The sequence below is a fragment of the Gadus morhua genome, chromosome 12, assembly GCF_902167405.1.
Source record: "Gadus morhua chromosome 12, gadMor3.0, whole genome shotgun sequence".
Lineage (NCBI taxonomy): Eukaryota > Metazoa > Chordata > Actinopteri > Gadiformes > Gadidae > Gadus > Gadus morhua.
This window is the reverse complement of record NC_044059.1, coordinates 14,066,881-14,089,320: the sequence shown is the minus strand read 5'-3', so window position 1 is coordinate 14,089,320 and position 22,440 is coordinate 14,066,881. Positions and strand designations below refer to the sequence as shown.

The 22,440-nt window shown below is 43.1% G+C and overlaps 2 protein-coding genes and 2 long non-coding RNA genes across 6 annotated transcripts in view; 2 read left to right on the top strand and 2 right to left on the bottom strand.

The window, feature by feature from the left end:
- lepr (leptin receptor) overlaps positions 1 to 2,271 on the bottom strand; it is a 64,443-nt gene extending 62,172 nt beyond the window's left edge. For 2 of the 3 annotated variants that reach the window (XM_030372791.1, XM_030372792.1), the window contains exon 1: positions 1,888 to 2,271. Coding sequence is in view for 1 of the 3 variants with exons in the window: in XM_030372790.1 (XP_030228650.1) it covers positions 1,572 to 1,663 (92 nt within the window). In the remaining 2 variants the exon portion in view is untranslated. Of the gene's footprint in view, positions 1 to 1,571; positions 1,832 to 1,887 lie in introns of those variants that run through there. The other variant, XM_030372790.1, reaches the window with a different exon arrangement.
- Positions 2,272 to 2,436: 165 nt separating this feature from the next.
- Positions 2,437 to 4,073, top strand: LOC115555923 (uncharacterized). Its single transcript, XR_003978913.1, has 3 exons — positions 2,437 to 2,598; positions 3,293 to 3,330; positions 3,525 to 4,073. It is a non-coding gene; the product is annotated as an uncharacterized LOC115555923 (long non-coding RNA).
- A 9,403-nt stretch (positions 4,074 to 13,476) lies between these two features.
- Positions 13,477 to 14,768, bottom strand: LOC115556324 (uncharacterized). Its single transcript, XR_003978966.1, has 4 exons — positions 14,674 to 14,768; positions 14,330 to 14,414; positions 13,910 to 13,970; positions 13,477 to 13,533 (listed from the first exon to the last, which is right to left on the bottom strand). It is a non-coding gene; the product is annotated as an uncharacterized LOC115556324 (long non-coding RNA).
- Positions 14,769 to 14,879: 111 nt separating this feature from the next.
- Positions 14,880 to 16,143, top strand: LOC115555886 (uncharacterized). The gene is made up of 5 exons (XM_030372929.1): positions 14,880 to 14,912; positions 15,212 to 15,403; positions 15,507 to 15,678; positions 15,799 to 15,901; positions 16,031 to 16,143. The coding sequence occupies exons 1-5, from the start codon at positions 14,880 to 14,882 to the stop codon at positions 16,134 to 16,136; spliced, it is 606 nt and encodes a 201-aa protein (XP_030228789.1). The 3' UTR covers positions 16,137 to 16,143.
- The last annotated feature ends 6,297 nt before the right edge of the window (positions 16,144 to 22,440 follow it).

Sequence of the window (22,440 nt, the reverse complement as noted above, 5' to 3'; positions counted from 1 at the left end):
GCTCATTGTGGGACTGGCTCGTAGTGGCTGTAATTCTGCACTAAGGCTGAATTTCTTGAACGTTTTCAAATACTGTATTAGGGGCCCACTCACACCTATATAACAACATCCATAAAGTAGCATGCCATAGGACCTTTAAATACTGCAATTCTGTTAATATTGCGACATGCCAATTTTATCATTGTGTGGATTAATGTATGTGTTTAACGTTGTGGTGAGTTCTACAGGATGGGCCGAACAGAAGAGAATATAGTTGATTCTAATTGCCTATAAAATCGGAGGTATCTGGTCTACATTTTAATTGTTATTTGTTTTAACCATCTGTTGGTCAACATGACGATATCGCAATACGTCAACCAGTACGTGTATGTATCTTACGTATGTGTATATAAGATACATACATGAATAATTTTCCCTCCCGTCCTTTATAAGAATTTTAATCTACAAAGTGAAGCCTTGACCATCAAAGCTAAAACTCCTTCCCATACAACAACCCCTATGTCTCTAAAAACCGACGAAAAGTTTGTGAAACTATTTACTTTGTCTTTCCACCTGAGAACCACAGATATGTCCCCTTTAATTTTCCTATTCATAGACTTCAATGCCTCTATGTCGAACCATGAATCTGTTAATTATGCTCTTTTTTCACCACAATGCCATACTTTAAAGAACGATTATTTTTAAGATGTTCTTCTCTGCCGACCCAAGCCCTTTGAACATAATATTTATTGTCTTGATTATTTTGCTCTGAATGCCTCCCTGTTTTGTCTTATTATTTTTTAGTTCCTAAACATCTCATTATTTTCTAAAGTTAGAAATCTTAAGTTTTATGTTCTTTTGAGTATTGCCCAACAGCTAGAGCAGGAGACAGGGGGGTAATCCTGTTGCATCTTAACACATCTATTAAATCAGTGTTTCAAAACAATTCAGTGAGTGAGTTAGAGAGAGAATGTAAGTGAGTGAGTGAGTGAGTGAGTGAGTGGGCGTCCATGAATAACAACACATTTCTCTGGAAAGTGTACCACAGAAATCAAAACAGCCAAATCAAATTAATAAATTATGTAAAATCAATATCTTCTTTGTATCACGTCTGACATAGTAGACAAACAAATACCATTTCACAACGATCTTACAAATATTAGGCTACCCTACCAATACCTATTTAAACTATTATTTAGATGGAATTATGCATCTACACTGCAGTCATCATTTGCCTGAAAAATGTTGGACTGGAAACTGACATGCATTGCTCTTGCCCACCGTCCCCTCGTAATCTCTGAAAAGAAAATAGGTTATTCATCCAATTAAACTGGTTTGGCTCTGCTCTTGTTCTTCCAAAAACATGTAGCCGTGTTTTGCCTCCACGTTATGCCCCAAGAGGAACCGCTGAACAAGGCCAACAATTCATGCGGTGGGCTTGCCTATATGGACACTTTTGGAAATGCTGAGAAAGGAGCATGAAGCGGCGGTGCTTCCGGATGGGTAGGCCTACAGTTAGGGTTAGATGATTAGAAGCAATTCAACACACAAGCATCGTCCCCGTTCCGTCCCCCTTAGCCCCGTGGATTTACCTAAATGCGCGAAGTGTAGACATGCTGAAGGCGCGAATATTTGGCACAAGGACTCTTCCAAACTCTTCACGTTCACATTGTTGAGTTTCCATGTGTCATATAACAGAAAAGTACATTGACAGCCATGCATACGAATATAAGAACTGTAAGGTGCTGTCGTGTCACATAAATTATCTACTATATTAATGACTAGCTGAGAAGCATACAGGTCACACCTGCCCGAGAAGAACTTCAATCATCCCGTCGTCAGAGTGGTAGATAAATCTCACTGGAGTACTTTTTTCATCCGGTATTATTTTAAATAGTTATTTCTTACTGTGCAATAAAGGTTTTCAATGTGGAAGAGCTCGCTGCTATCCGGAGTGTCACGTGGGCCACATCAAAGTGCAGTCACAAGAGACAGGACATCGAGTGGACTTCAGGAAGGTTGTCTCTCGATCCTGGTCTGGTTCCGTCTGTCCACTTCGACTAGCTCTCCTTGTAACGCTTTAATCCTTTTTGTAGTTTAGGGAGATGTGTTCCCAAATAAAGTACGGCGCGTTTCACCGTAAACAACAGTGGTGCCCTCGGAGTCGCATTTTTTCTGCTCGCCTGTACGAGGAGAGAGGAGAGACAGGATCATCTGTAAGAATTAACTGTCTTCTGAAGACAGCGGGGCTTGGCGGAGTATCCACGACGTGACATCAACTAAACCACGCCCCCCCCCCCCCCCCCAAACCGCGCGATCCTGTATAGGCGCGTTCACTCTCCTGGGGATAACGAGAGAGAAGCCCCTGACTGCAGCCCGCAGACGGAGCCCACATGGAGGGGGCGGGCACTCAGTCAACATGGAGGGGGCTGGCACTCCGCCCACATGTAGGGGGCGGGCACTCAGTCCACATGGAGGGGGCGGCCACTCAGTTCACATTGAGGACTGGTCAAACAGCATTTCTGATCCCGTTTCTGACCTGAAATTAGCTGAAATGTACCTGAAATTACCTGGAATTAGAGTGTGCCCGCCCGAGCGAGTGATGCCTAAAACATGCAAGTAAGTGAGACTGTCAAAATGATTAATATATTTAGTAATATTCATGCAATTGTGTATTATGTCTTGTTAACTACTTAATCGTCAAATCCCGCCGGCGAGAAAGTTACACCTAGCATGTTCCCCCTAACATGCTAGGTCAATTTTCAGCATCATAAGGTTGAGTGATATAGTCATGTCATACACCGTTTGAAAGCTTAGAATCTCAGGAATGTCAACCAATGTCAACCATTCGGTGGAATAAATGTGTTTAATGAATATAGATCAAATATATCCTTGTGTCTTAGGTCAAAATAGCCCCCCTCACCCTCCCCCACCCTTGGTGCATTCTTACTTAATCGTCGTTGTGGATATCCTTAGCAATGAGTTGAAACTTCATGTTGGGTCTTGAAATGTTCATAAGAGTCCACAGAAATCGAATATCAATATTATTTTTATTCTAATTACATTGTGTATATGCACAAGCCATCTTATACAAAGCAGCCGAAAAATAGCAAACCGAAACGCTGCAATGTTTTTTTGTAGAAAACTGCTTTTATGTTTATAGTACTGGTTTTCTTTGACTTTTAGAGACACCATCAATATACAAGTTATAGCCTACTCCATGGCTGATCTATTGCACTACTAGGGCCTACTTTTATTATTCCATTGTATTAGCCTACTCAACATTACAGACAACAATCTGTTTTATTTCCAGACAAAACTGAAGACCAGGAACTGGAACCTGGGAACCTTGTATGTAATATGTGTGTAATGCTGGAGGTTGTATGTATAGCCAGATGAAATAGTCTGATGACTAGTTGAATAGTGTTTTTTATCACTGAAAACTCATCAGTAGTAGTAGCCTTTGTTTGCATACCATTTTGTGGTTTTGGGAGAGTAGGGTGTCAAGTAGGCCTACAGACACAAATAATTTTTCTTTCTTCAAGGAAGATGATGTTGTCCTGAAGGACACAATTCAGGCAGCAGCATGGTGCCAGTTACAGTCTTTCAAGGACAGCGTTTCTCTCCCAGAGGTCATTGGGAGAGAAAAGAGCAGATGGCAGCATCAACACAGCGCAAATCCCATGACGGCGGGGATGAGGAAGAAACGTGGAAACCATTCCAATTCTCATTCAGATTACATACTGACTATGAACTGTTTTGTGTGGAGATGATGAACAGGAGAAACCTGAAGGTGTTTGCCTCTTTTGAGTCAAACACCTCTCCCCCTCCCCCTCCCCGTGACGCCTGCGCCACACGACTCCAATGTAGTCTGATGATGCAGCATAATGGCGACGCTTGGCAGCTATGGCGGTGGTGACGGCGATGTCGGGCGACAGAGCGTGAAGCGAGAGTGGCGTCCACCTCACTGAGGAAGGCGTCATTGTGTTCCCCGCCCCCCCCGTTGAGACTTTGTTTGTTCTACTCTTTATTGATTTATCTTTTATGTTAATAGTTTACAATCTATTTTTTGTAGTTGTTATTTTTTAATTGTTTTGTTGAATAAAAAGACTGTTGTTAGTGCTCCTGTGATTGGTGCAACTTAATGTGCTTCACACATGTAGCTTTTCATTATGTCTATTGAGGTACATTTTTTGCCCTTAGATGTGGTCACTTCGTTATTCCTCACATTACATCTGTTAAGGTCATACCTTTGGGTCCCAGTCTTCATAGTTCCCCAAATCTTATTTTGGCTCTTACTGGGCCTGTAACTCTCACAGACAGACGGGTACAGGAGTTCGCACACGTTGCATTGTTTACAGGCAAGGGTGGATTACCGCACGGGCACATGCCCAGGGGCCCAAGGGCGGTGGGGGGCCCTAAGCCAGAGCTTCTGTGTGAAGTCGCTGTTAATAACTTTTAATGTTGCATTGTCAAAGCAATCAGTAGAGAAATACAAAAATTCCAGCGAAAACAGCAATAGTAGGCCTATTAATACTGAGTAAAAAAAAAAAAATCACTAGGGGGCACTATTTCAGTTAGTGAATTTGAGACTGGTCACGAACAAGGCACTGATTTAAACATGGAGCAACGGCGAACGGTTGTAACGTGAACTCTTAAGTAGAACCTAAATAGGTCCATGAGTGGAACAGCTAAGCGAAAAAAAAATAAACAAGAGAAAATGTATTTGCAAGTCGTTTAGGCTATGCTTAACTTTATAATAGTTCCATGGTACGCAGCAAGAAAGATACCCAGTCACAATACTCCCGTACCATCTGTTTGTATAATTTAATTAACAGCATGGGCTCCCGCTAGCTTAACATAGTATTACCGTTTACTCTTGCATTAACAAGAGCAGCGGAAATCTGCTCAATCGTCTCGATGTGGACTGAGTGCCCGCCCCCTCCATGTGGACTGAGTGCCCGCCCCCTCCATGTGGGCGGAGTGCCGGCCCCCTCCATGTGGACTGAGTGCCCGCCCCCTCCATGTGGGCTCCGTCTGCGGGCTGCAGTCAGGGGTACTTGTAACGAGACGGCTCGCCAGTGATGACGCTCACGCTTACGCGTGTTCCCGACAGCGATCGTTCATGTGCACTTGGGAAAAAGCCGGTTGGGAATCTAAAAGTTCTTCACAGCAGGGTTTTTTATCCGGTAAAACAGAACTTAGTAGGATCAGTTTCAAGTTTGCATGCCTTTATTTCCGTGATGCCTATAACCTTTCTTTTGCTTTTATTTATGAGAAGCACATACAGTATTGTCAATACTGTATGTGCTTCTTGAGTAAACCGTTCTTGTTACGCCATGTTCATGCGCGTCACTAGTAAACCACACGTCACCAACTGGGCAAAATTTGGCCCGAGTTGCCGAACCGAAGTAGATTCATAACAGCGTCATGAGGTGTCGTTCACGCAAACTTTCTGACGTCGCGAAAAAATGTTATCCCCATCATTTCCAGCGATCTGAAAGCACCATATAAGCAGCAAGGTGAGTGATGCCATTCAGTGACGTCATACCTTTCAACAAAATTGTGCACAGTGAAACAGAATTAAGACCCAATAGTTATAAGAGATGAACTATCCTTCATTAAAGGGAAATATGGGAGCGGATTTAAGTGATAGGGAATTTATTCTAAAAGCATTTTTTGTAATATTTAATTTCTCATTATATCAGGCCTTGTAGTTTATGTTTCTTATCTCAAATGCTGTGGCAAAAAAATTATGCATATGGTATCTGTAAAATCCATCAAATAATTTATATTTAGTTTTGCATACCTGCAATAATTGGATGGCCTGTCTGAGATGATTGGATGTCAAGAGCTACCTGATCTTAGCGAATTTATGTCCATTTATTTCATTAATCAAGCTTGAATCACCCAAAGATACTGAATGAAGAAAATCATTTGTCAGAGTATTTGATTTATTGCTGTCGGGATGTAAAGAGAATATCAACAAATAGGACAAAATGAATTGCCTTCCTTACCTAAAATGTATGGGTATGTGTCTTCCTACAAAACATACTTTCGAAAATTAGATCTAGTATCATTTTTGTACCGTATGCCTTATTAATAATTGTTGACAGAGCCGAAATAAATAAACAATGAGCCAGTCAGTCAGAAACCTTTTAGTGAGAATCAAGAGTTCCAATAACTGAAGATACGCAGCGCCTGATACCACATGTCAATCCATCGTACTTGACTCTCCCTCTCCCTCTCCCTCTCCCTCTCCCTCTCCCTCTCCCTCTCCCTCTCTCTCTCTCTCTCTCTCTCTCTCTCTCTCTCTCCCTCCCTCTCCCTCTCTCTCTCCCTCTCTCCCTCTCTCTCTCTCCCTCTCTCTCTCTCTCTCTCTCTCTCTCTCTCTCTCTCTCTCTCTCTCTCTCTCTCCCTCTCTCAAAATGCAACCTTGTTGTACAGGCCTTATAATAACTGTGTTACATTACTTCAGTAGCAACCCAACACTTTAGTAGGCCACTAGACCACAATGCCTGCTAAGTGTGTGTGTGCGTGCGCGTTTGTCTGTGTGTGTATTAGCGACAGAGAGACAGGGACAAAGAGTGAGGGAGAGTGTCATGGTTTTGAATAATGTTTTTTGCACTTTGGACTTTGGCGGCATCAAGTGGCCGTACATGTGTTATTTAAGTATTTTCTGTCCCCTTGCTTTGCCTATTAGCCCTGTCACCTGTGTCTTGTTGCTCCGGTCACATGACCAATCAAGCCATGTATTTAAGCCCTGCTTTTGCCTATGTTCAGTGCTTAGTCTTTGATGTGCCATGTTCGTACTCTGACCGAAGCTAAAGTCTTGTATTGGAAATTATTATTGATCCCCTGTGTTTTGACCGCTTGCCTGCCCTCTGGATTTGGCAAAGTGCAGTAACTACGCCAACATTGAAACTGAGAAAAATGCCTTCAAAGTATTCATACTGGCCGGCCAAACCTGTTTCAGGTACAATAGTGGTGATACTCTCAATTAATACCTTTATAGGAAGAAAAATAGTTTTTGTCTCAAGACAAAGAAGGTGTTATAAAACCCATTTTCAGTCTGAACTCAATTTTGACAAAATACGTAGTTACTGCACTTTGCCTTTGTAGGGCAGCCCACTCCGATTTTCCCCTTTGGTATGACGTTTTGGACTTTTGATGAGGATCTACCTGTTTTTGAGTTTTCCTTTTGCCTTCTCTGTTGGATTTTGAGAGAGAGAGAGAGAGAGAGAGAGAGAGAGAGAGAGAGAGAGAGAAGGAGAGAGAGAGAGAGAGAGAGAAGGAGAGAGAGAGAGAGAGAGAGAGCACTGCTGACGTACACAGGATCCCTCTTTATATGACTGAGAACGATGTTCCCTAAGTCTGCGTCATTCATATCAGTACATCTTCCCCAGCCCATTTGTTTCTATAGTTATAAATGGGCCTCTTTATTGGCACTAGCCGGCTAGGCTTTTCCTTCAGCGTCTCTATTTCTTTGTATTATTTCTTAATTCTTGAGATGATGCAATCATATCACAAAAGAAAGAGGTTCCTTGTTTCCCACTCAACAGTCCTCGTGACAAAAAACAGTTTCAGCCAGTTTCAACACCAACATGTAGGCTGAAGGTCCACAGAAAACGCTGAGTATGATATATGAAGTCCTCCACATGAACCAGAACTTGTAGGCTGTGCATCTAAACCACTACAGTATGTCTGAAGTACCGGATGTCCACACAAATCAATAAGTAAGCCCTATGGAAGGCTGTGCGTCATCCTATGTGTGATGTATTGTCTGTAACATTCATGGTTCACGTTCTCTGTTTACCTTCTTTTTATTAATCACAACAACACCAGAGCAGACTCCCACGGCATGATTGCGAGGGATGACCCTCCCCCTGAAGCAGTGAAGACAGGAGGGAACTACAGAGTGGGGCGCTCAGACACATCACCTCTTTTGAAATGAGATGATGACATCATCCCTGGGGCCTCCCTCCCCCCACCAAACTGCAGTCGCAGCAACCTACCCCCTGTGCAAGATTGCCATTATCCTGTTGGTGTGTCATTCTCCCGTGAGAGTGCTTGTGCGTTGCAGGCAGAGACAGATTCATTATTCATGAGTGACATCCCCTGCTTTGAAGCGCTGAAGCTGTGCTGGACTAAGGCACAGACGGACCCACTCCACTGGGAGTTGACCACGCGAACAGCTGTCTTATTAAGTATCAAGACGTCATATATTATATTGAAATGAACGGGGTCGCATAATGCCATACATTGATTTGTACTATTACTTGAGGTTGGTAAAAGACTATTCGTTTAAGGTACACTATGGACATAAATTCACGAATTTGCATAGCAAAAGCTGCCATCTATTGCACCGGGAAAACCAATGGACACAGTAAATAACGAGGTTTCAGGTTTTGTTCCCTTATGTAGGTTTGAAAACAACTTATACACAGAGTTTAGCCCCATCAACATCATCCCATAACATCAATGTCCCAGTGAACGTATGCGCATTGCAGCACACTTAGAGCTTAGTAGCAGTTTGCTGAAGGTTATGAATAACCGGTCGTTAAAAGAGGATTCACATCACATAAAGTCAGTTAATCCTGGGTGTATGAATGGATGAGCATGAACTGTGGGTTGTTGTGTGATGTTCAAAACAAGATCAAACTAAACCAAGACAATCAGACCAGAATGTAGCATAGGCTGGCTGCCAGCTGAGAACTGGGAATATGGCACTTGGGATTAGGCATTTTCTGAAGTACTTGGATGGTGGATAACAGAATGTTCTGTTATCCACAAACTCCAAACTGACTTGTGGCAGACACTCGCATGCCAAATGGACCTAGGCAGAATCGGTACAAGGAAGTAATTTAACCAAATAATATTGTTAACAGATGTTACCAATCTAGGAGGGATGGCTAAAGGGACAGCTATGATTGATTGATCACGAATTGAAAGTGGGTCAAAATATATGACCCACTTTCAATACTGATCCATGTCTCAACATGAATCTGTATTGAAAATGGGTCATATATGTAGTCGGATAGTAACATAAATTTGGTGCCTTCTTGCCCGAGAAAAGACGGACAGTTACTTTTTGGCGCTTGTGGATTAAAGACGACAACTACCATAATGCCAATCAGTGACCCGTACAATTTGGATTTAACAGGTGAAAAATAATGTACTGTGTCGGTCGCGGGTTTTGCGATTGCGAGCGAGACTTCTCTGGTGCTGGATATGTTATTCAGGAGCAGAGGAGTCAACTAAAACCGTCCAAGGTGGATGATGGGCTTTTTTTGCACAGCAATCTAAAGCACCCGCCCAACACCAGAGAGTGTAATGTGGGGCGTCTGTATCAATTTATAGCGGGTCTGGACGGGTGCGGAATGCAATACGCGGATACGGGCGGGTGCGGATTTGCAAAATAGGACCCTTGTATTGATTCTCGGCCATGGTGGCAAAATAGGACCCTTGTATTGATTCTCGGCCATGGTGGAGAAGGAATCCTGCTTTAAATGATGCAAAAATCATCATTTTGCGTCATTTAAAGCAGGAAGTGTTGGAGGTAGATACGGATCTCTCCCGTCTCAGGGGAAAATGAGGGAATGATGCAAGAACTTTCAATAATATGAGTGGGTTTCTAATGATACAAAGCTTAATGCAAATGGGTGAAGGGTCCCTTTAAACAGGGAAATTCTCCTTGAAAAACAAAATGTGGGAAACACAAAATAGTGGTATAGTATGTAACTTCTGTTATGTGATAAGATTAAAAATATCTGAGCTGCATCTCCCTTATTTATAGACAAAGGACAAGGGTTTACAAATGACTGCGTATTGAGTGCGTCACAAAAAATCAAATGAGCAGGCATAGGCTGACAAAAGCAGGGCTGATGTGTTTTCCAGAACACATTTGTTTTGCATGTCATCTCTGAAAGCCAGGGCTGACGAAATACCAACTGACCGTGCACTTGGCCCAGCGTCGGCTCACACACATGATATAGCACATGCCAACCGACGAGGAGCCAGAGAACCATAAGAAATGATGATGTTTGCAAACCTAATATGTGCAAAAACACCTGTATGTGAGAGAGAGAGAGAGAGAGAGAGAGAGAGAGAGAGAGAGAGAGAGAGAGAGAGAGAGAGAGAGAGAGAGAGAGAGAGAGAGAGAGAGAGAGAGAGAGAGAGAGAGAGAGAGACGAAAGACAATTCCGAGCACATGACACGGAAGTAAAGACTACTCAGCATTGTTAATTTTCCCTCCACAAGCATTGTAAAATAAGAAAGAGTATTTTGTATCAGTCCCTCTTTTTATTCCCGCTCTAATGAAATACAAATTACGGTTAGTCTTCTAGGCGTTCGCGAGATTTGAATTTCCCCATGAGGGATCTCCATATTCTGTCTGTGTGTATATTTTTCTGCATATGTGTGTGGGTCTGGATATAAATATATAGGTGTGTGTGAGCAAAACTTTTGGGAAACAAAATGAAAATCGTCTTTGCTCGTTTCTCTTTATTTTTCTCTCTCTCTCTCTCCCTATCTTTCTTTCCATATTTATTTTCTCTACCGTTATGAGGAGGAGACTTATCCAACGGCTGTGTATCCGGCATGACACAGACATACACAAGTACACACACACACACACACACACACACACACACACACACACACACACACACACACACACACACACACACACACACACACACACACACACACACACACACACACACACTTACATGGACTGCAATCTTACAAACTTCTGTTCAACATACAGAGAGACTGACACACACAAATATACTTTATTTGGATATCTACACTGTCAGCAGATGAATAGGTTCAATAAGAGCACTATGTGGGAATATCAGGTGAAGCAACAGTAAAACAGATTTGTTTTGCATAAAGTCCAATGTTCAGGGCCCATTTTCCCGAAAGCATCGTTAGCCTAAGTGGAATGTGAAGTGCGTCATACGAGCATCGTACAGTTTTCACAACGTTTCCCGAAAGCATGGTTGGTAGCGAACGTCGTGAAAACGCTCGTAGCTAACGAGGACTCCAGGGGTACTCGTAGGACGCTAAGAGCATCGTGAGCCTACTATAGCCTCAGTGGCGTCACCAGCAGACATTCCGTGTATTGGATGCGTTTTATTAAAACACATCCAATACCACGGAATGCCCAGCTTGAGCCATTTCGCAACCAAAAACAGTGGTTACTCTGATTTTAATTCAACCATTGTGGTTAAAATGTCCTCATATTGATCAATGACAGAACACATAGGGCCGGTTTCGGAGACAAGGCTTAAGCCTAGTCCCAGACTAAAATGCTGTTTGAGCTGGCTTAACTGAAATTCACTTGCACAGACGTAGCTTAAAATAGTCGTGGATTAAGCCTGTTCTGGATTTAACAAAGCTGATTGCAAAATTGAGCATTAGAGCTACTCCAGGACTAAATTGGACTGAATTGAAGCTTAAACTAATCTGCCAAGGAGGCAGGTTTAACTCCCGCTTAGTAGGCTAGGCTACTGTTTGTGAAACTGAGCTTTGATTGTTTGGGAGCATGGACTATTTGGAATATCTAAATGAGGACCAACATGCACGACAAAGGCCAGCCAGACGAATACTGCTGGATAGGAGTGATCCATTGAATCAGTTTGATGAAATAACTTTTCGAGACCGCTTTCGTATGCACAAGGAAAATGCATTGGAGATAATTACTTTGCTTGAGCCTAGACTTTCCTCTCTGTCTCAAATAGGAAGGCCTGTGTCCAATCAACTGCAAGTTCTGATCACTTTGAGGTTCTTGGTATGTGGAATCTTTCATCGTGAAACTGGTGATTTGTGTGGTGTCAGTGAACCAACTGTATGTAGAATAGTTCATGCAAGCCACTTAAATAGCCAGGATTAACTAGTCTGATTTAGGCCTACTCCAGTCTTGATTTAAGCCCTGTCTCCGAAACCGGCCCATAGGCTACTAGACATGCATCATGCTGAGACCAGCGGGTGTCTGAGAATTTCTGCAGGCGTTTTTTGTTGAGATTGTTTGCATTATAATTTTTTTTTAAACATTCGGGAGTACAAATTATTCTAAAGAGGTCAGAGACTCTGTGCGCAGCCCCGCCTTCCCCAGTGAACCAAGAAAGCCCGTGCCGTGATGAACGGGGGATTTGACCCCCTCGGTTTTACACAGGAAACTTGAGATAAGAAGGTGAAATCGCCGGGCGTGCCAAGCTGCTGCCATAGAGAGAGGTCTGGCTCCCATGAAAGCATCAAACTCAAATATCTGTGGGGGTCTCTGAAAATACAGCAGCATAATATTGTAATTAAAAATAAAGCTATTTTTCCTTCCAAATACAGAGTAATATTGATGTTAAGTAGGCCTAATGGATAATAGAACGCCGGTCATTATCGGGACACCGACGCGAAACGGAGGTGCTTCGAAGGGGCTTATTTTCGATAATGAGCGGCTACTTGCCAAACGAAAAGATTACTTCACAAGGTGTCTTTGTACAATTTATTTGTTACCATTCGTAGTGTTGATCAGCAGAGAAATAGTTATCCAAAGACGTTGACGTCGCTTAGCAACTGAAGACGCTGGCGTTGTTGTGAAGGGCCCATGCAAGTGAACGAAGCTTTCCCAGAGCCCGTCTACGAAGAGCCTGGGCACTCCCTATACGCCCCATTGTACCGATCTTGGTTGTAGTTCCAGTAGACATCCACTGGGGGTGATCGCGGGCGAGTCCAGAATGATTGGGAGTCAATGGGCCAAGACGGCTAAATATGCCTCTTTCACCTGCTTGTCGTTGAAATATCGCAAATTTTATTGTAGATTCCGCAAGTTCAATATAGATTTTTCCAAGGAAAATCTATATTGAACATAATATAGATTTTCCCAAGGAAAGAAAAAGGTAAAGTTCTTGCTTGCTCCTGTATGAATGGTCCTAGGCTTCCTGAGGCTGCACCTGGTAGGGAAAGTTGCGCTGGAGCCCGGGTAAAATCGCACATGGCTTATTCAAGTTGCGCGCTAGACATTCTCTAAAGTGTCGAGACTCAAGCACTTAAATTACCTTAACCGAGTGTCCCATACAAATCGTTTGTTAACGATTTAACAACTTCAAAATCTGCTATTACTGTAGTTATTTTTTTTGTAGGCATTGGGCTAATGACCTTGCACAGAGGGAAAACCATCTACACCACTTGTCATTGATTTCTATGCATTCAGTGATCTTTACAGATGGGTTTGTTTTAAGCCATTGAATATAATTGCTCTGCCCTGCAACACATTATAAGCTAAACATGTTTGTTAAATGAGAAGTATGGTCTAGGACACGTTGAAACAGTAACAGTTGTATAACAGTAATTATACAAACATACCAACATTGCAACAGGCAAGTTTATTCAAACATCACACAAGAACACAATAAGAACAGTAACATAGTAAATAATTAAAAAAATAAGAGAAATTATTTAACAACACTGAACATAGGCAGGGAAAAAAGGACAGAGGAACAACAATATAATAAAAGAGGAAGAAGACTTGTCCGTTGCCACAGCATCAAGATCCAACTGTAGAGATCAAGAAAGGAAGAGGCATGAGGAGGAGTACAACAGAACACTGCTCTCTAGGAAATTGTTTACTGATGTAAACTAAGTTGATGCAGTCTTACAATTATGATTCTAATCCAGGTTTCTATTTCAGTAGAAAGAAATGGCCCATAAACATGAGGCGAAGTGACCTCAGACACTCCATGTCACACGAGGAGTTAATGCAGGGGGGCTACGTTGTCTGTGAACTGCATTTTGAGGAATGCTTCCTTAAAAAAGTGAGTTGTGCATATTGGAAGAAATGAGAATTTAAATTAAATATAATAAAAATTAATAGATTTACTGATACATTGTGCTGTGTGTGCTTCGGATAGCACAACGGAAAGGTGGCACTCACCAGAGATGCCATCCCCACACTGGTGGATTGCGACAACCCGCCACCACTTGCCTCCCCACCTCTTAAAAGGCGAAAAAAAAAAGAAGGTAACATAACTGAGACCAAGACCAACATACAAATAATTAAGACAGTCCCCTGAAATAACATTTACATACATTACATTGAATGAAATAACTTTAACTGATCCTTTGATATTGACTGATTCGATCCTCAAAAGCTAAGCAGAGTCAATCTCTGTTATTTCAGAGAATAAAACAACTAGAGGCACGCCTTGCAAGGCTGCAAAGGCTAAGACGCAGGAAAAGGAAGCCAGCTGGCATGCCAAAATCCAAGTAATGTCAATGAAAGACATAAACAAAATATGCCTTTAGAATTATCAAGACTTCATTCAAGGGAATGCATATTGCATTTTAACACCACCTTGTTCTTTCGTAGTCCCCATGAAATTATGGAGGAGATGCTCCAGAGGTGTCCTGAGGGCTGCCGGAACTTCATTAGGGCACAACTGTCAGAGGCAGGGAAAAAGGACAGAGGGAGAAGGTTCAACAGACACATGAAGGATCTAGGGCTGCAGCTGTTACACAGCAGCCCAAAGGCCTACCGACAAATGAAGGCCATATTCTCGCTTCCTTCTGGAAGGACACTTCGGCGTTACGTTAGCGCACGTGTGGGATATTTCTCTGTAAATACGAATTTATTAAATAAGACTACTCAACTTCGACCAGTTTCACAATTTTAAGATTGAACAAAATCTGATTATTAACCTTTTATTTCCTGACAGCCTGGCTTCCTACAGGGAATCATCTCCCAAATGGGAGTCATCGCCGCCACCATGACCCCTGTGGAGAGGATGTGTACGCTCGTCCTGGACGAGATGTCAATCAAAAAACAATTTGATTATGATCGCAAGAACGATGCCATTTATGGTGTATCTTCATCTGGGGCTGCAGCAAAACAAGCGATGGTCGTCATGGCTAGGGGCATTATGGGGAAATGGAAGCAGGCAAGCCATACCTTAGAAAAACATTTGTTATGATATTGCCGTGTATATTCAAACACATTTACCTAAAGCATGTCTTTCAACAGACGGTTGGTTACTTCTTTTCCCCATCTTCAATGCCAGCAGATGATATTGCTACCGTCATTAAGGATGCCATTCGCCACCTACATCATATAGGGCTGACAGTATGTAGTGCGAAGAGTTTTATTATTATTTATTTTTTAAATAGCAGCATTAACAATGAACAAATGAACATTAACTCCAACCTTGTATTGACAACAATGTATTAACCAATTTCAAAGGTGCAGGCAGTAATATGTGACCAGCGAAGCCCTAATGTGAAGGCTGTGCGTAACCTTGGGGCTAGCCTGGACCCTCTGGGAGGTGAGGAGTCCCACTGTATCCTGGTGGGGGTTCAGAGGGTTCCTGTGATTTTTGATGTCCCTCACCTTCTGAAATCAATCAGGAACAACCTGTTCAAACATGCCCTACAGGTAAGCCCAGTAAACAAAGCAATCACAATTGCAAGGACTCGTACTGAACATACAAGATATCCCAATGATTCACATATACAGGTATATGTATTTACATCCTTAGACACAAGGAAAAACGGTTCTTTGGAAGCACATCAGCCAATTCTATGAGCTGGACAAGCTCCACACTATTCGCATGGCCCCGAAGCTTACTGATAAGCACATTCTGCTGCCAGCATTTTCCAAGATGCGTGTCAGTTTGGCTGCACAGGTGTTCAGCCACACTGTCTCTGCTGGTAAATCTTTTCATCTTCTCAAAAACTTTTTTTTTTTCAAAAGCTTTTCTTCAATTACTAACAGCAGATTGTAATGTGACACTGACCACCTATTCAATGGTCGTATCTGTTGTGATCCAGGCATTTCTGCGATGGTAACATTGCAGAGACTGCCAGCAGAGGCAAAAGATACAGCTGACTGTGTAGCCAAATTAAATCACCTTTTTGATGTGCTAAATTCCAGGTAATTATGTAAAAAAAAAATAGCACCTTAACTTTACAAACATACAACTTACTAACTACACCCCATTAACTACGACCTACCTACCTTGACCCCACTAACTACGACTATCTACAACTATACTACTTGCAGATCAGTCAAGGATTCTAACCCCTGGCGACGACCCCTAGGCTCCGTGAACCAGGGGCCGGTTGCACCAACTGGGCGTAAGCCTGGTCGTAACTACGCCTGGTCGTAACTTGGCGTTCTAAGTCCAACCTAACCGTTACACCGGTTGCACCAACTGGGCTTAGCGTTCTTTTCACTAAGACCAGGCGTAAATCCTACGCCTGGTCAGGGGCAGGCGTAGAGTTGAAATTCCAGGCTGTTTCTATAGCAATTACATCCAATCCAATGCAGCTTTACCACCATCCTTGCAACGCTTCGCTAAACTGCATTTCAAAGCACAGCCGGCGATATGATCAGTGTTCACAGATCGACTGCCTGTCGGGAAGATATCGCTGGCCGATTAGTCCGTTCTCAACTTATAATCAGTTGTGAATGTTGTTTAAACTAAGCGAGAGTACCATATTAAGCGCTATATAAATTTCATTTATTATTATTATTATTATTAAACTATGTTTATATGTTTTATATAGGCCGACACATTAAACAAATCTCTCCTACAGAACCTTTCCCGTCTAAATGCCTGCTCGTCGTAAACCAGACATTACAAATACATATTTTAATTATATTAGTTTGCAGTGTTTTATTGTTAGGCATTAACACAATTGATGAATGACAATGAGTGAACGAATGAATTATTTATTTCGGTGTCCAACAGCATGTCAAGTAAAATAGTAAACAACTGTTGTCACGAGGTATCCTAGCAACGCGGTGATATGCGCATACCATGGAACATTAACATGGCCGCGCATGGCTAAGACCGGGCGTAGTTAAGACCAGGCGTAAGTCCCGTTGGTGCAACCGGCGTTAGTTCCATTCTAACGCCAGGTCGTAACTAAGACCTACTTAGCAGTTACGACCAGGCTTAGTTACGCCCAGTTGGTGCAACCGGAGAAGGAGAAATTCCTGAGGGAATGCATCAGCTGGGTGGCAAGCTGGCAGTTCAGGTCAGTCAGCCATTTCTTTCTCCTGAAGAAAGAAAAGACAAACAATCTAACTGCACCAAATCAACATCTAGGCTAAGGATCACACTAACAACCCCCCCCCCCCCCCCCCCAGATCTCAGCGTAAGCCACCTCCTTCCCAGCACGGATTGTGCCTCTCAATAAAAAGTGTCCTTCTTGTCCACAAGAGGTGCACAGATACAGGAATGAAGTATCTGTGCACCTCAAAATTGAACCAGGACTGCATTGAGGTAGGTCAACACACAATTACTTTGCAAATAAAAAAGTTACCTGTTGAAAACTAGGATTTTGACCACCTGCTTTTTTATTTTTTAAGAACCTATTCTCCTTGATTCGGGGCAAAGGGGGGCACAAATACAATCCCAGTGCGAGGGAATTCACTGCTGCACTCAGGGGTTTGAGTGTAGCCAACATTTAACCTGCTCTTTCTGCATCGACTGCATCAAACTGCGAGCTGGATGACGGGACAACCCTCCTAGCCAGTATGTCAGAGGACGCAATCCCCTCCACCTCAACAGCTCCAATGACCTCAATGGCCCTCCCTACCACCCTGTCAACAGAGATTGAGGATGAAGAACCAGTGGTATCGGACATTGTGGAAGATCAGGTCAACTCAACAAGACAAAATACTGCATTGACACACCGCTGCAGTCATAAATCACATGGAAGACATTCACATATGATCATGCTCATATTCAATGTAACACTGTATATTCTCTTACTTGTAGACTGTTGGCGATTGCATCCAGGAGGAGGGCCTGTTCTACGTTGCTGGCTGGCTTGTCCGGGTCCTTCAAAAGGAGGAAATTGTTCAGGCCTGTCCACACTGTGAGGTGCTGTTGTTGGGTGCCAGACATCAGGACCACAGCTACGCCACAAGTGAGGACCACCCCTTCCTGGAGGCAAAAAAATACACGGCAACGGCAAACCTAATGAGGCCTTCGGAAGGGTTTTTCGCTGCTATCCAGCTTTTGGAGGGGGAATTTGGACGGAACATCAACGCTTTCTGGCCTCTCACCCAGATCACCAAAAAAATGGAGAGGGCTCTGGGCAGTCTGGGGGTGTTCAAAAGCCTCTTCAGCTCACACCCTGAGCATGCAATTCTATTGGAGACAATAGCAATAAAAAAAATTGTGATGTGCAGGCTCGGGGGGGAAATCCGTGAGAGGAACAGGAGGCTGAGCAAACAGCAAACGGCCAAAGCAGCTCAGAGTAAGCTGTCCACCTTCACGGCCTGAATGGAGCTGGAGGATCGTTGCTGTGTCTGGCTGTGGAGGGAGCTAGATGGAGCGGTCTTCAAATTATTCCTGTGGAGAATATAATAATAATAAAAAGATTAAAAAAATGTAAAACAATTAAAAACAAGAAGTGTGCATTTCGCCGGCACAACGCGACAAGAAATGTGCGTTTCGCCGGCACAACGCGAAGCATGTGTTCAAAATGCTACCCTGAACCTGTGGATACAAAGGATTTGACTGTGGTAGGAGTAGCGAAAAGTCAGTGTAGCGTTTTCGCGGCGAAATTTTGTAGAAGATATACAATTTCCTCGTTTATTGCGCCCCCTAATGGCGAAATTTTCCGAAATTTTTATCGAACGACATTAAGGTTAGCACCAACATGTGTGTAAAATTTGGACTCGATCCGATGTCTCATTTTGGATTTCTTTGGATTTTTGATATTCCACGTCTAATTTAGCTAATAAACCAATATTCAAAACGCTACCGTTTCGTCGTGGCCTATGCCAAAAGATGCAGCAGACTCCAGTGAATATGTGCGTACAAGTTTTTGACTGTGGGAGGTTCGGTGTGGGAGTTATAGCCCCAAATGCGTATTCCTTGGTATAGCGCCACCTAGTGGCCGGCGTGTCTGGATTTTGTCGTCTGAATAGTCTTCACGAACCTGGATCTAGTCATGCAATTGGCATGTCGGCACCATTTACGGTCTGGGCTGTGGTACCACTTTCTTGGTAGGAAGTATAAGAACAAGAAGTGTGCATTTCGCCGGCACAACGCGACAAGAAATGTGCATTTCGCCGGCACAACGCGAAGCAAGTATTGAAAACGCTACCGTGAACAACATGTGGATATAAAGGTTTTGACTGTGGGAGCTTCGGTGTGGGAGTTATAGCCTAAAACGCGTTTTCAGAACATTCCATGGCCAAATAGGAGATAGACAATGTTGTCGTTTTTTGGCGCCGCCCTGTGGCGAAATTTTCCAAAGAGAATTATCCTTTGCCAAATAACTCCCGCCCACATTAATAATTCTTCGCCATATTTTCTATATAGGCTCGGGTTTGCCCCTTGATGGTTTCCCTTGAGTTTGAAGAACATTCCTTTGGCCAATTAGAAGATATACAATTTCCTCGTTTATTGCGCCCCCTAATGGCGAAATATTCCGAAATTTTTATCGAACGTCATTAAGGTTAGCACCAGCATGTGTGTAGAATTTGGACTCGATCCGATGTCTAATTTTGGATTTTTTTGGATTTTTAATTTTCCACGTCTAATTTAGCTAATAAACAAATATTCAAAACTCTACCGTTTCGTCGTCGAAGGTTGGATCAAAAAAAGATGTCTGTCTAAGATTTCTTTGCGTGTGCGTCTGAAGATGCCGTGTGCAAAGATTGGTGTTGATTGGGCGAGAAATGTGGGAGGAGTAGCGAAAAAACAGTTTTGCGGTTTTCGCGATTTAGCGAAAAATATTCCCAGACGCAAATGGGCCTGGCCTAGGCCAAAAGATGCAGCAGACTCCAGTGCATCTGTGTGTACAAGTTTTTGGACTCTGGGAGGTTCGGTGTGGGAGTTATAGCCGCAAACGCGTATTCCTTGGTATAGCGCCACCTAGTGGCCGGCGTGTCTGGATTTTGTTATCTGAGTAGCGGTGCCGATTCTGGATCTAGTCATGCAATTGGCGCGTGTGCACCATTTACGGTTTGGGCTGTAGTCCCACAAGTACGGGGGGAAGTATAACAAGAAATGTGCGTTTCGCCGGCACAACGCGAAGCATGTGTTCAAAACGCTACCCTGAACCTGTGGATACAAAGGATTTGACTGTGGTAGGAGTAGTGAGAAGTCAGTGTGGCGTTTTCGCGGCGAAATTTTGTAGAAGATATACAATTTCCTCGTTTATTGCGCCCCCTAATGGCGAAATTTTCCGAAATTTTTATCGAACGACATTAAGGTTAGCACCAACATGTGTGTAAAATGTGGACTCGATCCGATGTCTAATTTTGGATTTCTTTGGATTTTTGATATTCCACGTCTAATTTAGCTAATAAACCAATATTCAAAACGCTACAGTTTCGTCGTCGGAGGACGGATCAAAAAAGTGTTTCATGCATTCTTCGCGTGTGCGTCTGACGATGTTGTGTGCAAAGTTTGGTGTTGATCGGGCGAGAAATGTGGGAGGAGTAGCGAAAAAACAGTTTTACGGTTTTCGCGATTTTGCGAAAAAAAATTCTAGACGCAAATGGGCGTGGCCTAGGCCAAAAGATGCAGCAGACTCCAGTGAATATCTGCGTACAAGTTTTTGAATGTGGGAGTTTCGGTGTGGGAGTTATAGCCCCAAACGCGTATTCCTTGGTATAGCGCCACCTAGTGGCCGGCGTGTCTGGTTTTTGTCGTCTGCGTAGTGTTCACGGACCTGGATCTAGTGATGCAATTGGCGCATGTGCACCATTTACGGTTTGGGCTGTGGTACCACTTCTAGATGGGAAGTATAATAAAAATCCTTACAAAAACAATAGGGATCCAACCTGTTGGCTTGGACCCCTAACTAGAACTGCAAGCAGTTATGCAGGGGTCCAAGAAGTGTGCATTTCGCCGGCACAACGCGGCAACAAATGTGCGTGTCGCCGGCACAACGCGAAGCATGTGTTCAAAACGCTACCCTGAACCTGTGGATACAAAGGATTTGACTTTGGTAGGAGTAGCGAGAAGTCAGTGTAGCGTTTTCGCGGCGAAATTTTGTAGAAGATATACAATTTCCTCGTTTATTGCGCCCCCTAATGGCGAAATTTTCCGAATTTTTTATCGAAGGACGTTAATGTTAACACCAACATGTGTGTAAAATTTGGACTCGATCCGATGTCTAATTTTGGATTTCTTTGGATTTTTGATATTCCACGTCTAATTTAGCTCATAAACCAATATTCAAAACGCTACCGTTTCGTCGTCGAAGGTCGGATCAAAAAAGTAATGCAGGAATTCTTTTCGTGTAGGTCTGAAGATGCCGTGTGCAAAGTTTGGTGTTGATCGGGCGAGAAATGTGGGAGGAGTAGCGAAAAAACAGTTTTGCGGTTTTCGCGATTTAGCGAAAAATATTCCCAGACGCAAATGGGCGTGGCCTAGGCCAAAAGATTCAGCAGACTCCAGTGCATCTGTGTGTACAAGTTTTTTGACTCTGGGAGGTTCGGTGTGGGAGTTATAGCCCCAAACGCGTATTCCTTGTTATAGCGCCACCTAGTGACCGGCGTGTCTGGATTTTGTCGTCTGCATAGTCCGAAGAGACCTGGATCTAGTCATGCAATTGGCGTGTCGGCACCATTTACGGTTTGGGCTGTGGGCACAGTTTCAGGGGGGTAAGTATAACTAGAACTGCAAGCAGTTATGCAGGGGTCCAAGAAGTGTGCATTTCGCCGGCACAACGCGACAATAAATGTGCATTTCGCCGGCACAACGCGAAGCAAGTATTCATAACGCTACCGTGAACAACATGTGGATATAAAGGTTTTGACTGTGGGAGCTTCGGTGTGGGAGTTATAGCCTAAAACGCGTTTTCAGAACATTCCATTGGCCAAATAGGAGATAGACAATGTCGTCGTTTTTTGGCGCCGCCCTGTGGCGAAATTTTCCAAAGACAATTTTCCTTTGCCAAATAACTCCCACCCACATTAATAATTCTTGGCCATATTTTCTATATAGACTCGGGTTTGCCCCTTGATGGTTTCCCTTGAGTTTGAAGAACATTCCTTTGGCCAATTAGAAGATATACAATTTCCTCGTTTATAGCGCCCCCTTAGGGCGTAATTTTCCGAATTTTTATTCGAACGCCGTTAAGGGTGGCGCTAACATGTGTGTTAAATTTGGACTCGATCCGATGTGTAATTTTGGATTTCTTTGGATTTTTGATATTCCACGTCTAATTTAGCTAATAAACCAATATTCAAAACGCTACCGTTTCGTCGTCTAAGGTCGGATCCAAAAAGTGTTGATATTTCTTCTTTTGTGTGCGTCTGATGATGTCGTGTGCAAAGTTTGGTGTTGATTGGTCAAGAAATGTGGGAGGAGTAGCGAAAATACAGTTTTGCGGTTTTCGCGATTTTGCGAAAAAAATTATAGACGCAAATGGGCGTGGCCTATGCCAAAAGATGCAGCAGACTCCAGTGAATATGTGCGTACAAGTTTTTGACTG

Coding starts and splice junctions, on each gene's coding strand:
- LOC115555886 (XM_030372929.1), top strand. CDS start 14,880: ATGGCTAGGGGCATTATGGGGAAATGGAAGCAG. Junction 14,913..15,211: donor TTATGGGGAAATGGAAGCAG/GCAAGCCATACC, acceptor CCAATTTCAAAG/GTGCAGGCAGTAATATGTGA. Junction 15,902..16,030: donor TTTGATGTGCTAAATTCCAG/GTAATTATGTAA, acceptor TACTACTTGCAG/ATCAGTCAAGGATTCTAACC.